Below are 17,425 nucleotides of genomic sequence, written 5' to 3' on the forward strand. Positions count from 1 at the left end.
AGAGCAAAGGTACCACATACTAGGCTGAAATGTGGACATGGAGGAGGAGTAACAGGAAGACAGAGGACGGGAAGGAGAGGAACAGTAGTGGCCAGTAAGCTAGTAGCGAGCAGTATTTATGGTATTTATATTTGTGTTTACATTTTGCAAATTATTTTTTACTTTCACTTTTGACACTGTGTGCTTCTTACCCTGTGTGCTGAAATACAATGCTGCTGCAACCTCAATTTCCCTGAGGGAGCCTTCCCAAGGGATTAATAAAGTTCTATCTAATCTAATATGGGTGGAATTTGGCAATCCAACGGACAGGTTTTACTACATGTAACCTGCCCAAAAATATAAGAACCTCAGTACAATACAGACTTTACCTCACTGAGGAAGGAGTCCCAAATTAACACCTAAGAAAGAAGAGAATTATGTTCAAAACATCCAACAGAACCTCTGGATGCATCACCTCCTCTGGATCCTTTGGGCATGAAGAAATATGGAGAAGAACAAAGAAATGTGAAGGAATATGAAGAAGCTCTTTCAACGCACCAGTAGCAAATGGTGCAATCACAGAGTTATGTCCTGTTCCTCTAGGCTACCTCACCTGGCACCACAAATATTGAGTCAACAATCAGCTCTGTCAAGCTATGCTACTACACCATGGAGTGTACCAATGGTGAAAGCTGGATTCTGTCCTATAGTAAAACGTCGAGCTCCACCAGTACAAAGTCACCTTCTACTGAGCTACATCCAACCTGCATTGAAGACAGGAAATTGAGCGAGCCTTCTGTGGTGTTTCACAGAAACCTTTGAGAATCTGCTATGTTAGCCACCATCATAGTGTGAACGGGCCCCGAGCGAGTTCATGATGCACATTGTATACCCTGTTGTATACGTAATGAAACTGAAAATAAACACAAGTTAAACCCTCAGAAAATTACAAGATTTCATTTGGTTTACAGCTTCACCTCAGAGAGCTTTGGTGGCTGCTGTCTGCTGGTGCTCTCTGGCAGGATGCCGCTAATCTATAAAACCTCTCACTTGCATCCACTTTCTCAATAGCTCTTAAAGGAGATGACAGACGATCTTATTTATTTATTTCATGGCCAAAACACAGCCAAGACTAATTTAGAGGGTTAACCCAACCCCTTTGCACCCACTACCCTATTTTGTGTTCAGATTACCATGTAATAGCAAAAGTTGGACACAAATTAGACAGCATGTGATCCTTCACCAAGACAAGATCCTGATACTTTTAGTCAAGGAGTATGTACACTTATGTTTGCAACATTGTTGCAAATTACAATCAGAATGTGGCCCCTGGAGCCATAAACCATCTGCTGCGCAGGCAGGAATCTTTTCATGATATTTCTTTTCAGTCTTCAAGGGATTTGATGACACGGGGTGCAGAATATGCAAAAGAGGCAAAACGATCTTTCCAGGGATGCCTAGATGTGGAAACATCAAAGACACCTGTGGTTTGAGTGCTGCCCCGTCCTGGCTGATTGCTGTGTCACACTGCAGTAATTGCTTGGATTTTAATGAGCATTGCAGGATTCATCTCGCCTCGCTCTCGGTGCTTCACCCGCCACAAACACTTGCACATACCACTCATTTTTCTCCACTGATGAGACATTTGATGATAAACTTCTCCCTTTGAGATGAACAGAATGAGGAATTATGTTCTGAAACTCTGCAGAAAAACAACAACAGTAACAGCGGCAGTGGCCGTGGGTCACAAAGAGAACAAAGTCAAGAGCTCATCTCATTTTCCTCACACAACCCGAAGTATTCATTAGAGCAAACGCAAAGCAAAAGCAACTACCAGGTACACCATCATCAGACACAAATTAATGCATCCTCCCCTAAGAAGAACAAAGACTCATTTCACACTTAACACATTAATATTTTCTCATAGTAATGAGGCCGTAATTTAAGCAGGTGATACCAAGAAAGCAATTATACGTATATATGGGAGAAAAAGCGCTGTAGTAATAGCTGATAAAATGTCCAATCCAAACAAAAAACTCATTTAAAAAAAATTTCCAAGCAACAGAAGAAAAGATTATCTGCTTTAGTTTATTGCAAATATTTGCTTCACTGTTTATTTACTTGCATGTTTAAGCCCAATTTAAGATGAACAAAAGCAGCATGCAAACTTATAATTAACTCCAAAATATAAAACAATATTTCCACCAAGTTTAATAATAACAAGGTGACCATCTGCCTTATATGATATTAACGAAATAAACAACACAGAATAGAATTGTTTCAGCTGAGAAACCTAATATAGTCCAGTGTTCACTGTGATGGATGGCCTGAAAGGACAACCCAGAGGAGAGGACCAGCGTGCTGGCTGCACCAGTCAACTGCACAGATCAGTCACCAAAATTTGGACACTCCCCAGTGTCCCAGAAGCCCCAGGAGCCATCCACCAAAGCTCCCTGAGGTGAAGCATTACAGCACCACCACAGCTACTACTCCCCATCCTCCTCAGGAAATCATGTGGATTTCCGCCGTCACGGAAGGACAAAAACCAGTGTAAACTATGTAATATAAACAGCAACATATAAGATAAGATGCGATACATTTTATTGATCCCACAGTGGAGAAAGTCACTTGTTAAAGCAGCAAGAGTTGTACAGTAGTAAAGACAATAAGAATATTTACAATAAAGAAAGGTGACTAAAGTATATCGCAATGCTTGCTGGTGGTGCATAAATACTGAAATACTACCCATAGACTCTGAGCTGAGCTTTTCAGCCGGAGGCTGCACATCAGGATGTAATTCATAAAAAACGCAGGACGTCTCATTTTGGGGAGGGGGGGGGCAGTTTTGCTCAGTTGTAGTTTGTGTGTATAATAACTTTTGGAAAGAGGTGCCATTTGATTGAAAATAGCGATTCTCTCTGAAATCGTCTCTTTGGAGGTGCGCACTCAGTCCCACAAAACAGAGGATATTATTATTAAATGGTAAATGGACTGCATTTATTATTACTGTTATTATTATTATTTCCTTGGACAACATCAATTTACGCACTGGCTGGTGCTCACGCCAGTGGACTTGCCACTTCTGACAACCAGCAAAGCAGAGAAGCCGCGAACAGCGGGTCAAAGCGCTGCTTCGTTGCTTCAAGCGTCAAGCAGACCTGCTGCAGTCTGCAATCTACATAGAGAAATAATCATTTTCTCAAAAAACACCCTCAAAAACAACGGCACCTCCGGTGTCCTGAACGTCTGTGGTGCATTCACCATTAACTTAACACTTTTAAATCACTCCTGTTGGATTTTGAAACAAACACTCTGACCTGCAGATGTTTTACCTGATTGTATTATCCTGTTTAAGTGTGTGTTTATGTGTAAATGTAACTGTGTATGTAAATCTGCCCTGCCTCTTGGCCAGGACACTCTTGAAAAAGACATTTTTAATCTCATTGAGTATTGTCCTGGTTAAATGAAGCTTAAATGGAAAAATTCAAAATTCAAAAATCGACACAAGCAGGCAACGAGCGACGCAACACGAATCGATGCACACTGAATTAATTGATGAGCTCGCATCGCGCATGTTTGTATCTAGCTACCAATTCGTATCATTTAATCTCCACATGCCTATTGTGCATGGAATAAAGCACAAAAGGTGGTGGAAGCCGTAGTTAATAGTGCAAAAGTCCACTTTTTCATAAAAAGCTGTAGATTATATAGAAATAATCAGAGCTCGCTCCTCTGTTTTGTCCTTCTCTAATATAGAAGTAATTATTTCCTTCCTACTTTCTGCCTAGACATCAAATCATTCATAACAATAATTAAACCAATTAAACTAAACCGAATTTGTTTATTTGCTTCAAATTCACAAAAATCATGTCGTCAGCTGGTGTGTGGAAAACATTTGACCACAAATGTGGTCAGTGGCACAAACAGACTCAGTTTAGATTGCGCCATGCGCCCCCTGCAATGTCATACTGCCACGGATTCTGTTATGAACACGCCATCTGCCTGTGTGGCTCTCACCCACCTCTGTTGTCACAAAGCTGAGAAAGTGAAAACGATTCTGGCCTCACAGTGACATAATGACAGGAAGGTTCTGCCACAAGTCTGTGAAGGAAACGACAAATCCACAGCAGGTAATCACGAGTACATTTGGTACATCACTGTCGCGGTGCAACAGTCGGTCAGCTACACATGCAGGTGGAGAGCATGTGTTCTTGAATTCTGCACGGCTTCGAGAACATTATTGCGCATTTGCATACATTTCTTAGTGCACTTGTTAACAACACTCCACCAGAGTAAGGGCCCCTTCACATGTAACACGATTGAAGCCACCTGGCGCACAAAGGAGGAATTCCATGCCACTCATGAAAAATCGGAGCCACCTCTAACGCTTCGCACAACTGTCGCCACAACCATTCATGCACACAAGTGGCCGAAAGACAGCGAATGCCCTGCGAGTGCCCATTCAACCCCTCTCTCGGCAGGTGTTGGCCAAATTCCAGGTGCCACACACGAGCATCTAACACTGTTCGCTGGTTACTTAAAAAAGGCGTGGCTATTCGCACTCCTGGCACAATAGTAGACAGCAGACAACCACATTCAAGCTGTCTGTGAAAATTGTCAAAGTGTGGTATGAGTGTGGCATTGCCACGCAACACAAATGGGGCATGCCAGAGTGTCGGCTCCCTCATCAACACGTGTGGCGTGCGTGTGTATGGTGTGCATGTGTCGTATGTGTTGCACCCCCCCACCCCACAACACATGTGGTGTTCATGTCTATCGCGCGTGTATGTGTGTCGTGCTCCCCCGCTACCCCTGCAACACATGTGGCGTGTGGGGGAGCACACTTACATGAAATTCTGATATGTATGTACAGTCATGAGCACATGGTGTGAGTCTGAGCACACACAGCACGGTAAGGCACCTCTCACCTGATCGCCGCCCAGCCGCACACTGACAGCTGGAAGTGACGGCTCAGTGCACATGACATGTTACATTACAAACACAGAGACGACAGCCAGGACAAGTATATAAATAATTACTACAAAAACTACATACACAATTACATGACAAATAACTAAAACGAATCATGAGAGAACACAGAAACAGAGGGTGACACTTTGTTCTGTGCGCTGAACGAACGGGGGCATGGCCCCAAACAGCAGCAGCTGTTGAGATCTCCGGACCCGCAAGTCACAGCTGGAAAAATCATACCATGTTTTGAAGGACATGACCTTCCAACTCTATGCCGTAAGGCACATGCGTGTTCCTGCTGTCCTCACGTGGAAATACATAAAAACATATATCACTTTTGCAACGGGCTGGAGCAGCCACTCTGTGCACACACTGGCAGGCTGCTCCATGTGAAAAGGACCATCAGATCATGTGTACACTCACCTGGTGATCTGAATGTCACATCACCCACGTGAGCTATTGTCCACATGACGCGGTGTCTCTCCATTGGCGTGTCGCTCACTGGACATGCACGCCGCCTGCTAGACATGCGCACGGGGCTGGCTGGACACACCAGGCCAGCAGATGCAGACATGATAAGTGCACACTGCTTCATTCATGTCATTTCATTTTGACTGTACGTGTATGACCATGGGTCATATACAGAGGAACAGAAGGTTCATACTTGTATTGTCCGCTCAATAAGAGGAATTAAATATTATAAATTGGGGTGTTGTTTTATGGTGGTTTTTATTTTTTCCCCACAGCAGCGACGTCTGCGAGCTGCAGCTGTTCAGATATCTGTGCTCGCAAGTCACAGCTGGGGAACACCTGTAATGGCTGGTAGAATATGACACCATGGAGCGCGGATGCTGGCATGCTGTCCTCACGTGGGAATACATTAAAACATATAACTTCAGCTGACCGCCGCATCAGCACAGTGCAATGCTGGTGAATATCGTGCCATCCTGAGAATCACAGCGAGGCGCGTGTCACTGCAGGATTTCCCCACATTGTAATAATTAAAAGACATATCACATTTTCAGCAGATCAGTGCGTGCTGGACACGCCATGCCGGCTCATGCGTTCATGACACAAGAGCCCGGCTGATGTCTTCATGAGAGGAACGCATCGGGTAATTCATGTAAAACATGAAAGGGAGAATAGTAATCTATGTCATTTCATTACTTTCTGATGTACGTCTTATTGCGCACGCCTGTCTGACCGTGCATCCCTCCCGACAGCAGGTGGAATATTTCACGGTTCTCCATTTCATTTTGGTTTGCGTATTTTCTTCCGGGTTCTGTGTCTTTTGTGTTATGTGTGAAGGGGCCCTAACATTTCACTCTGATTTCACATCTGGATCCTTCACAAGATGTACACCAAATTTCACTTGTCTGGTTGTCACACAAAATACCTAATAAACTAGAACACCATGCTCATAGAGCATAAACCTCCAACAACAATAGTTTCCAATTCCACAAATTTTTACCTTTGAAAAGACTTTCAAGGTCAAAGTCCTGTTAGAAGTGACTTTTCAGAAAGCTAAAATATAAAACAAAATATAGATCAAAAGGGCTTTCCAAAGTTGTTATTGTTGTTGTAGTACATTCGGCTGCTCCCGTCTTGTTCAGTGTCACCACAGCAGATACAGCCAGATCCGCATTGGTATTTGGCACAAGTTTTACGCCGGATGCCCTTCCTGCCACAACTCCAGGGTAACCTGGAGAAACACACAGCCGCTGGTGTTCCAAAGAGTCCTACCATCCAAGTACTAACCAGACCCCGCACTGCATAACTTCTGAGATCTGACAGGATCAGGCTGACACAAAGCAGACTGGCTAAAAGGGCTTCTCAATGTTAAAATCAAATATCCACTAAATACGCAATACAGATCAGATCAATGCGGATATATTCATTCAGAGGGCTAGTTTACACCTCACTGCCACAAATGAGAGTGATTGAGGCACTTTTAATTGAGATATAATGCAAAATGTACAGCAAAAGGGCTTTTCAATATTAATATTAATTTCAGATGTCCACAAAATCTACAGTCTGGATCAGATCCGGATCAAACTTTATTAGGTTTGACCGCCATGATGGAAATGACTGCCAGGTGCCCCCCCCCCCCCCCCCCCCCCCCCCATATGCTGCACGCCCAGGTCTGATCAGCCTGGGATGGGCCAACCTCGCCAGAGGGTGTCTTGTTGTAAGTGGCCGAAACACCCAATGACGTTCGGGGCAAACAACTGAAGATGTGGTGTGGTGGTGGCACCTTGTGATCATTGATCCCATCTCATCTAAGAGGGCACCTCCAACAATTGATTTTCTGATTATTTGGGATTTTAACAGCTAGTCCTATTAAGAAGTTAGTTGGTGATAGTGAGTGCCAGTCTGCACCTCACTTTCAAATATGTGAGTGATCGGGGCAGTTTTGATTAAGATATAATATGAAATATACATTAAAAGGGGTTTTGCAATGTTAAATTTAAATGGCCACAAAATGTGTAATCTGGATCAGATCCCGATCAAACTTTGTCTGTCGATAAAGGATACCATCCTACAACAATGCACTCAAATATGAAATAAAGTTTATCTTTTTTGACAGAGTTCTGAATTCTTGAAAATTTATTCAATGTTAAAGATAAGGATTTTTCCAATTATCCGAGATTTTTCCTGACTTTGCCCTTTGACCTATAACCTTGACAATTGAATCAGATTTGCATATCTGGATATGAATCTTCAGTAAAAATATAACGATATATGAAAATTTGTGGGCTCAAGGCTGTTCACGGACAAACAGACAAATAAACAGACAAACAGGAGTGAAAACATAATCTCTTTCAACTTCGTTGGCAGGTGTAATAAATAAAAAGAAAAAAACAGCATGGTAATTTGCAGCCAAGGTGTCTATGTAGCCCTTTGAGTGGTTGGTTTTAATATATACTCAATAAGTACTGTATTTTGCAGAGTCTAAGTTCCACCACAGTATAAGTTGCACTTTTTTATGTACATATGTGTAACTCATTTTTTAACAGAGTGTTTTTCCTGGGGGTGAGCTTAACAACAGTATAGCACATGTGCACACCACAGCCTGTGCTGTTACTTAACATATGGTCTTTTAAATTCCAAAAATAAGCAAAATAGACAAATGTACTGTTTGTGGATCAGGACACATACTGAACGTTATTTGACACTAAGATAAAAGAAGTCATCAGATGGACATGGATTGCTGGCCACAGTGTTGGAAATACCACAATAAAAATGTGAGTGCATGTGATATTTTAACCCTCTGGAGTCTGAGGTATAATTGGGGATTTTTGACTACTTTTGGTTTTACCCTCATAATTTACCTTAATCGGCTCTTTAATTTGGGATTTTTGTGCATAGATGTAGTGTACTTTTATTCTTGGTGTTTGTTTCTTGCTTTGATTCCTGGGAAAGCCCTGTATAAACAGCTATTATTATTATTATTATTATTATTATTAATGAACACATGATTTCACTGGAGCACAAGTCGCAGGATGTCCCAAATTAGTAAAACAACCCTGAATTATATCGTATGCTGGAAAATATGGTTTTTCTTAAAAAATCACCAGAATTTCAGGTTCTAGAATTCTACAAAATTTGTTCAATTTTGTTATTGTAAATTCGGAATTCTTAAAAATCACCCCATCCTGATACACCACAGAATCAAATACTCATTCATTCATTTACTCAGGAACCATGTGTCCATGAAATTTTGTCAAACTTCATCCATTATGTTGGAGGTGTCTCATGCAGAAACAGACAGCAGTTAATTAAACCCAACCTCCATCATCAACAAGAACAATGATGATGATTTTTAATCACAAAGTACAAACAAATCTCTAAACTTTGTATAACATCATCTAGATTTAAATACAATACAAAATAATGACAGTCTAAACTCAGGTCTTTGTGATGTCATAATGGACAGGGGAAGACACTGCTACAGTAGCTAATATTGACTGAAGGAACAAGATGTTTGATCCAGGTTTTAATGTTCGCAAGTGTTAAAAAAATTGTTTTTTAATAAAGATTTTGTGCATTTGTAGAAAAAGATTCACTCATAACAAAAGCAGCTGTGAGTTGCAGCCATATATTTTATGTTTTTCTTAATGAGATCACAGGTGTCTTACCAGCTGCTGCCCTCGGGGGCCCCATCCAGCAAACTGCAGGACAGCGTTTCTCACCTCGGGGGGACTCAGAAGCCAAGTTTCCCTGCGGACACGACACATGAGAAAGCCAACACATTTAGTGTGCACACAGTGCAAAGTGCAGGTTTGGCTGCGGCTGTACCTTCACATCAAAAAGAAGTGGTTGCTCGTTCCTGACTACGGGATTCATCAATCCTCCGCAGCCTTTTTTTTTTTTTTTTTTTTTTAGCACAGGCTGACTTCGCTTTGGCTCACGACAAATATGGAACAGTGAGGAAATAAGCAGACAGAGATGGATGAAAGGCTAAAAACAGTGCGCGCTGAATTAATTGCATCACACCGACTGTTTTGTAAATGGGATTTAAAAGCTTTCGGTACAAAGCATGGAAACGCGACCTGACAAGTGAGGTCCAGCTGAGGGCAATTTGTCCCAACGTGAAATGTGAGAAAGAAGTGAATGAAGGGCACAGAAAAACAAAAACACAAGAAACAATACTAGAGTGAAAGAGCTTACGGTGTCACAAGGCTGCAAATAATGTAGTTGGCCACATAAGAGTGTTGGTAGACCTGCAGAGACAAACAACATCACAGTTAGACGCACTCTGTGAAACACCTTGTCTGCTCCATTGACACTGACAATGTTATATTTTGTCTCAGCACACCACCACAATGGAGCTGAAATGGAACAATCAAGATTACACAAACTATTTAAGCATTACAGTACAGCCAGTTTTACACTCGGATTATTTTGAATGCAAACCAATATTTTTTACAATAAGTTTTATTTAGATAAGTCAGGAGATGGATTCATGAACATTTTAAATGTGTCTCTGAGTTTTCATTTATATAAATTATTAGGAAACACAAACAGCATGGTCCTGTATCTTTCAGGAGTAGGCATTTCTCAAAAACTGAGTGCCCGCGCAAGAATGGCAAAAGTGAGGGAAGCCACAAAACAACTCCAAGTTACATTCTTCTCTGGCTGTGTGTAACTGTGTATATGTTATCTGTTGCATCGCCAGTTGTACAGCTTCATGGTAGGAGTGGAAGAGAGAAGGATTGTTTTTATTTTTATTTTGTTAAAGATAGTGTGAAGTTTCAGCTGCAGATTACCAGAAGCCAGTGGAAAACTCAAACAAAGATCGGATCTGTTTTCTTGTATGAAAATTCTTCTCCGTTCCACTTCACTATGAACTTGTGACTGGTGGAGCAATTGAAAAATGCTGTACTTTGCACAGTTTCTCCAATCACAGCCACAGAAGCCCATAGGTCATTGAGAACTGTCATGGGTGTCTTGTTGGCTTCCCTCACTAGTCTCATTCTTGCTAAATCATTCTATTTTTAAAACTGGTGTCTTCCAGGAAGAAATTTCATGCTGCTGAGCATGAAATAGCATGCTGTTAATAAGAACTGTAAACAGCATGCATAGTAGTATGCTGTTTATATTTCTTATTATTTATCCCAAATGGAGTCCTATAGACACATCCTCTGACTTGTCTGAAGAAACCTGGCTGAAACCATGATTATTGGGATACCTCATATTTAGTTTGTCCAGTTACGTATGGGCTCAGAAAATGGAGGGACTGTGTAAACATGTCTGTACGTTCTTGATGGTTAATGTGATATTTTTGTTAAACCCCTTGATTTCAAGGTGAACGTCGATGCTACAGCCACATCTTAATTGTTTCATCTCAACTTCATCGTGATGGTGGTGTACAAAGTTAAACTACAAAAACTGCCATTGTCCAAAATACTTATGGTCCAGATTGTTCACTTATATATGCATTTATATATACGAGGTCTGTCCATAAAGTATAGGTCCTTTTTATTTTTTTCAAAAACTATATGGATTTCATTCATATGTTTTTACGTCAGACATGCTTGAACCCTCGTGCACATGCGTGAGTTTTTCCACGCCTGTCGGTGACGTCATTCGCCTGTGAGAACTCCTTGTGGGAGGAGCTGTCCAGCCCCTCGTCGGAATTCCTTTGTCTGAGAAGTTGCTGAGAGACTGGCGCTTTGTTTCATCAAACGTTTTTCTAAACCTGTGAGGCACATCGAAGTGGACACGGTTCGAAAAATTAAGCTGGTTTTCGGTGAAAATTTTAACGGCTGATGAGAGATTTTGAGGTGATACTGTCGCTTTAAAGACTTCCCACGGTGCGAGACGTCGCGCTGCGCTCTCAGGCGCCGTCATCAGCCTGCTTCAAGCTGAAAACCTCCACATTTCAGGCTCTATTGATCCAGGACGTCGTGAGAGAACAGAGAAGTTTCAGAAGAAGTCGGTTTCAGCATTTTATCCGGATATTCCACTGTTAAAGGAGATTTTTTTAATGAAAGACGTGCGGATGGGTCCGCGCGTCGGGATGCAGCCGGTGCGGTGCGGCGGCACAGGAAAAACACCTCCGTGCTGATAACCATTTGTAAAATCCAGGCGGCTTTTGATGGCTTTCAGTGGAGTGAGTATATGAGAAACAGCTGGACATGTTCCAACTTGTCCTTAAGGCTTCCAACAGAGGTGTTTTTCCTGTGGCGGAGCGTCGCGGCGGCTGCAAGCCGACGCTGCAATCCGTCCGCACGTCTTTCATTAAAAAAATCTCCTTTAACAGTGGAATATCCGGATAAAATGCTGAAACCGACTTCTTCTGAAACTTCTCTGTTCTCTCACGACGTCCTGGATCAATAGAGCCTGAAATGTGGAGGTTTTCAGCTTGAAACAGGCTGACGACGGCGCCTGAGAGCGCTGTGCGACGTCTCGCACCGTGGGAAGTCCTTAAAGCGACAGTATCACCTCAAAATCTCTCATCAGCCGTTAAAATTTTCACCGAAAACCAGCTTAATTTTTCGAACCGTGTCCACTTCAATGTGTCTCACAGGTTTAGAAAAAATTTTGATCAAACAAAGCGCCAGTCTCTCAGCAACTTCTCAGACAAAGGAATTCCGACGAGGGGCTGGATGACTCCTCCCACAAGGAGTGCTCACAGGCGAATGACGTCACCGACAGGCGTGGAAAAACTCACGCATGCACACGAGGGTTCAAGCATGTCTGAATGAAACATATGAATGAAATCCATATAGTTTTTGAAAAAATAAAAAGGACCTATACTTTATTGACAGCCCTCGTATATGGCTTGAAGAGGCTCTTACTGGTGTCACGCGAAAGGCCAACATCACATGCTGCATGTCTGGAGACAGCTGATACTTCGTGGCTTTGTACGTGTCCTGCACAGGATCAAAAATTCAGCTCAATGTAAACCACATGCTGCAGTAAATAAAAAAAAAATGCTGCTGGTGGATAATGTTGACACTCACAAACATCTTGCTGTCCACAACAACAGTTCTCTCCATCGTGTCGACGTTGAGCTTGACAACGTCCCCGTCTCTTGTACGATAGAGCAGCTCGTCGTCTGTAAACAACACGTAAAGCCTTTCCATCAAACAGGGAAATATTATTCACATTTTGTCTTGTTTTTTCATTGTCGATTTTCTTTTCATGTCTTTTACAGCTGATTGTTCTTTGGGTGATGCTTCGTGACACAGAAACTATGAATCGTACACGTTTTGCGCACAGTGTTGTCATGAAGACATGAGGTGCGCATGCTACATAAGACAGAATGTCGGTGGAGGCTTTGGACCTTTGCAAGAACGTGCCACAAGGTGGTGAACATCCCCCTGATTTTGTGCATGCTAGCCATCTGTGCATTGAAGATTTAAAGTGTGTGGTTGTTACTTCTGTTGGGTAGGATTCAGTATGACCTACCAGTCATCACACAAGTGTCTAGTTTTACATTAAAAAGAAAATGCGGCTATATTGAGCCCCAAGAGATGGCGCCACCAACAACACAAGGTAGCAAAGAAGCATCGTTACAAGCAGAGATAGAAGAGTTGCTAACTGTGGTTACCAAGGTAACTGGGCTACTTTTCCACTGCAAGAAACAAGAACCATATCATATAAAGACGTGTTAGATGTAGATTTCGATATAGTTTAGAACTCCACCCGCTTTATTGGAATCCGCATCATGTGTTCAGAAACGGAGAAGGACCACCTGTGGCCTGTCATCAGTTAGGCCACCATCATCTTGTTTGTCTTAGTGTTTTGTTTTGTTTTTCATGGTACTGGTTAACCTCTTTGTTGGACCCTCGCTCCCTCGTAAAAGTGGTATCTTCCTGAACACCTCATTTTCTTTTGTGCCTTGCAGGTCATTCTATACATCATCTTCCAATAGTCTCTGCCTCATTGTTAAATTGTAATTTATTTATTGGGGAGTTTTTTTTTGGGGGGGGGGGGGGGGGGAGTAGCCAAACCGCTGCTTGCAACAATTGATAATACTATGTCATCAGCAAATCGCTATTAGGGATCAACAGTGGTCTTCTTCAATTCAGGGTCCTGTGTACAACATGTCCTACAGGGATTAACAAAATTAAGATGGAACTGGAATCTGACCCTTGGCTAACTGAAAGAAAAGGGCGAAGAAAAGTCCAGAAAAAGTACAGAACTGTATGTTGCTATACAAAGTCAACATTCAGTTTGAGCTCTGGAAGTTCTATGTTTATTTTAGAGCATCCGTTAAATAAGTTCACAAAGTTGAATCAATGCAGTGTTTTACTTTATCCAGCCTGAAATTTCCTGGAATTTTTCAGAACATCATGTGTCTGTTAGAGATCAGGTGGGGTGTGAGCCGAGCACCACTGTGCAGTTACCCCCACCCAAATACACTAAGAGACCTTAACAGTGTTTACGGTTACTGAATTACTGTTGTGAATGTTTGTGGTATGAGACACAATTTTGGTTGTTGCTAGAGTTCCGAAGATATTGCAGACCACCTGTTCTCTCAAAAGTGTCAGTTGCAACTACGCTATAGTTTGAGTAGGGGTCCACCAGCTCTCTTGCAAAATAATTACACTGAAAAAAATTTGGAGTAATATTTACTTGAAAAAAAAAACCTAGGCAAGTTTTTTCACTCAGAAATTCCAAGTAAATTTTACAAGGGGAATTCTTAAGTAAATTTTACTTGCATATATTAGTTTATATAAAAGAATAGCTCAATTAACATTTACTAACAATTATCAATTGAATATTTTCATTGAATTTTACTCTGTCTTTATTCATAAAATGTAAAACTTTTCAGCTGTTCCCCTTGTTTTCACTCAAGGTTGCCATTTTTGGATCTGCATGTTGATTTGGCACAAATTCTACACTGGATGCTTTCAGAAAGTGCTGTAACTAGGTTTAAGGATATGATTCCTTCTTTATGTTCTCTAATGCCATATACCAACACAGTGCAGAGTAGCTACCTAAACTCTGTAAGTGAGATAGAGTATCTCGTCAATAGTTTTACATCCTCATTGAAGACAACTTTGGATGCTGTAGCTCCTCTGAAAAAGAGAGCTTTAAATCAGAAGTGCCTGACTCCGTGGTATAACTCACAAACTCGTAGCTTAAAGCAGATAACCCGTACGTTGGAGAGGAAATGGCGTCTCACTAATTTAGAAGATCTTCACTTAGCCTGGAAAAAGAGTCTGTTGCTCTATAAAAAAGCCCTCCGTAAAGCTAGGACATCTTTCTACTCATCACTAATTGAAGAAAATAAGAACAACCCCAGGTTTCTTTTCAGCACTGTAGCCAGGCTGACAAAGAGTCAGAGCTCTATTGAGCTGAGTATTCCATTAACTTTAACTAGTAATGACTTCATGGCTTTCTTTGCTAACAAAATTTTAACTATTAGAGAAAAAATTACTCATAACCATCCCAAAGACGTATCGTTATCTTTGGCTGCTTTCAGTGATGCCGGTATTTGGTTAGACTCTTTCTCTCCGATTGTTCTGTCTGAGTTATTTTCATTAGTTACTTCATCCAAACCATCAACATGTTTATTAGACCCCATTCCTACCAGGCTGCTCAAGGAAGCCCTACCATTATTTAATGCTTCGATCTTAAATATGATCAATCTATCTTTGTTAGTTGGCTATGTACCACAGGCTTTTAAGGTGGCAGTAATTAAACCATTACTTAAAAAGCCATCACTTGACCCAGCTATCTTAGCTAATTATAGGCCAATCTCCAACCTTCCTTTTCTCTCAAAAATTCTTGAAAGGGTAGTTGTAAAACAGCTAACTGATCATCTGCAGAGGAATGGTCTATTTGAAGAGTTTCAGTCAGGTTTTAGAATTCATCATAGTACAGAAACAGCATTAGTGAAGGTTACAAATGATCTTCTTATGGCGTCGGACAGTGGACTCATCTCTGTGCTTGTTCTGTTAGACCTCAGTGCTGCTTTTGATACTGTTGACCATAAAATTTTATTACAGAGATTAGAGCATGCCATAGGTATTAAAGGCACTGCGCTGCGGTGGTTTGAATCATATTTGTCTAATAGATTACAATTTGTTCATGTAAATGGGGAATCTTCTTCACAGACTAAAGTTAATTATGGAGTTCCACAAGGTTCTGTGCTAGGACCAATTTTATTCACTTTATACATGCTTCCCTTAGGCAGTATTATTAGACGATATTGCTTAAATTTTCATTGTTACGCAGATGATACCCAGCTTTATCTATCCATGAAGCCAGAGGACACACACCAATTAGCTAAACTGCAGGATTGTCTTACAGACATAAAGACATGGATGACCTCGAATTTCCTGCTTTTAAACTCAGATAAAACTGAAGTTATTGTACTTGGCCACACAAATCTTAGAAACATGGTGTCTAACCAGATCCTTATCTGGATGGCATTATCCTGACCTCTAGTAATACTGTGAGAAATCTTGGAGTCATTTTTGATCAGGATATGTCATTCAAAGCGCATATTAAACAAATATGTAGGACTGCTTTTTTGCATTTACGCAATATCTCTAAAATCAGAAAGGTCTTGTCTCAGAGTGATGCTGAAAAACTAATTCATGCATTTATTTCCTCTAGGCTGGACTATTGTAATTCATTATTATCAGGTTGTCCTAAAAGTTCCCTGAAAAGCCTTCAGTTAATTCAAAATGCTGCACCTAGAGTACTAACGGGGACTAGAAGGAGAGAGCATATTTCACCCATATTGGCCTCTCTTCATTGGCTTCCTGTTAATTCTAGAATAGAATTTAAAATTCTTCTTCTTACTTATAAGGTTTTGAATAATCAGGTCCCATCTTATTTTAGGGACCTCGTAGTACCATATCACCCCAATAGAGCGCTTCGCTCTCAGACTGCAGGCTTACTTGTAGTTCCTAGGGTTTGTAAGAGTAGAATGGGAGGCAGAGCCTTCAGCTTTCAGGCTCCTCTCCTGTGGAACCAGCTCCCAATTCAGATCAGGGAGACAGACACCCTCTCTACTTTTAAGATTAGGCTTAAAACTTTCCTTTTTGCTAAAGCTTATAGTTAGGGCTGGATCAGGTGACCCTGAACCATCCCTTAGTTATGCTGCTATAGACGTAGACTGCTGGGGGGTTCCCATGATGCACTGTTTCTTTCTCTTTTTGCTCTGTATGCACCACTCTGCATTTAATCATTAGTGATTGATCTCTGCTCCCCTCCACAGCATGTCTTTTTCCTGGTTCTCTCCCTCAGCCCCAACCAGTCCCAGCAGAAGACTGCCCCTCCCTGAGCCTGGTTCTGCTGGAGGTTTCTTCCTGTTAAAAGGGAGTTTTTCCTTCCCACTGTAGCCAAGTGCTTGCTCACAGGGGGTCGTTTTGACCGTTGGGGTTTTACATAATTATTGTATGGCTTTGCCTTACAATATAAAGCGCCTTGAGGCAACTGTTTGTTGTGATTTGGCGCTATATAAAAAACTGATTGATTGATTAATTGATTGATGCCCTTCCCGATGGACCTCCACATTACATGGAGAAATGTGGCAGGGGTGGGGTTTGAACCGGGAACCATCTGTACTGAAACCAAGTGCACTAACGGCTTGTCCACCACTCCTGCACTGAGTTTCAAGTCCCTTTGGCTCCTCCCTTGTTTTCACTCGGAGTCGCCACAGCAGATCTTGGATCATTAGTTCATGAATGTGTTCATTATAAAACAACCATCAATGCATCTTGATGCATCTTTTTTCTAAACAGAATTTCTTTTGTCTCACTGTCTGACAAATTTAAGTATTTCTAATAATCCATAGAAGGCAGAGGTTTGGGCAAGTAATGGAGTAAATATTACTCCAAATTTTTTTCAGTGTATTCTTCATTCTCATCCCATTGTTGGATGAATTACAGGGGCCTATTGTTCCAGCACTGACTATCAGGTTGGAAGCTAGTAGATAACGAATCCAAGTGTGGTACACGATCATAGGTTTCTTACAGGTGACAGATGATTTATTTACGAGGTGCAG

General features: G+C 41.5%; 1 protein-coding gene across 5 annotated transcripts in view; it reads right to left on the reverse strand.

Moving 5' to 3' along the window:
* LOC117521500 (dipeptidyl aminopeptidase-like protein 6) overlaps positions 1-17,425 on the reverse strand; it is a 334,231-nt gene that overhangs the window by 50,374 nt on the left and 266,432 nt on the right. For all 5 annotated transcript variants that reach the window (XM_034182811.1, XM_034182814.1, XM_034182810.1 and 2 more), the window contains exons 4-7: positions 12,420-12,514; positions 12,255-12,329; positions 9,622-9,674; positions 9,090-9,171 (exon numbers count right to left, since the gene is read on the reverse strand). In XM_034182811.1, coding sequence (XP_034038702.1) covers positions 9,090-9,171; positions 9,622-9,674; positions 12,255-12,329; positions 12,420-12,514 — 305 coding nt within the window. The remainder of the gene's footprint in view (positions 1-9,089; positions 9,172-9,621; positions 9,675-12,254; positions 12,330-12,419; positions 12,515-17,425) is intronic.

This window comes from Thalassophryne amazonica, chromosome 12 (assembly GCF_902500255.1).
Source record: "Thalassophryne amazonica chromosome 12, fThaAma1.1, whole genome shotgun sequence".
Lineage (NCBI taxonomy): Eukaryota > Metazoa > Chordata > Actinopteri > Batrachoidiformes > Batrachoididae > Thalassophryne > Thalassophryne amazonica.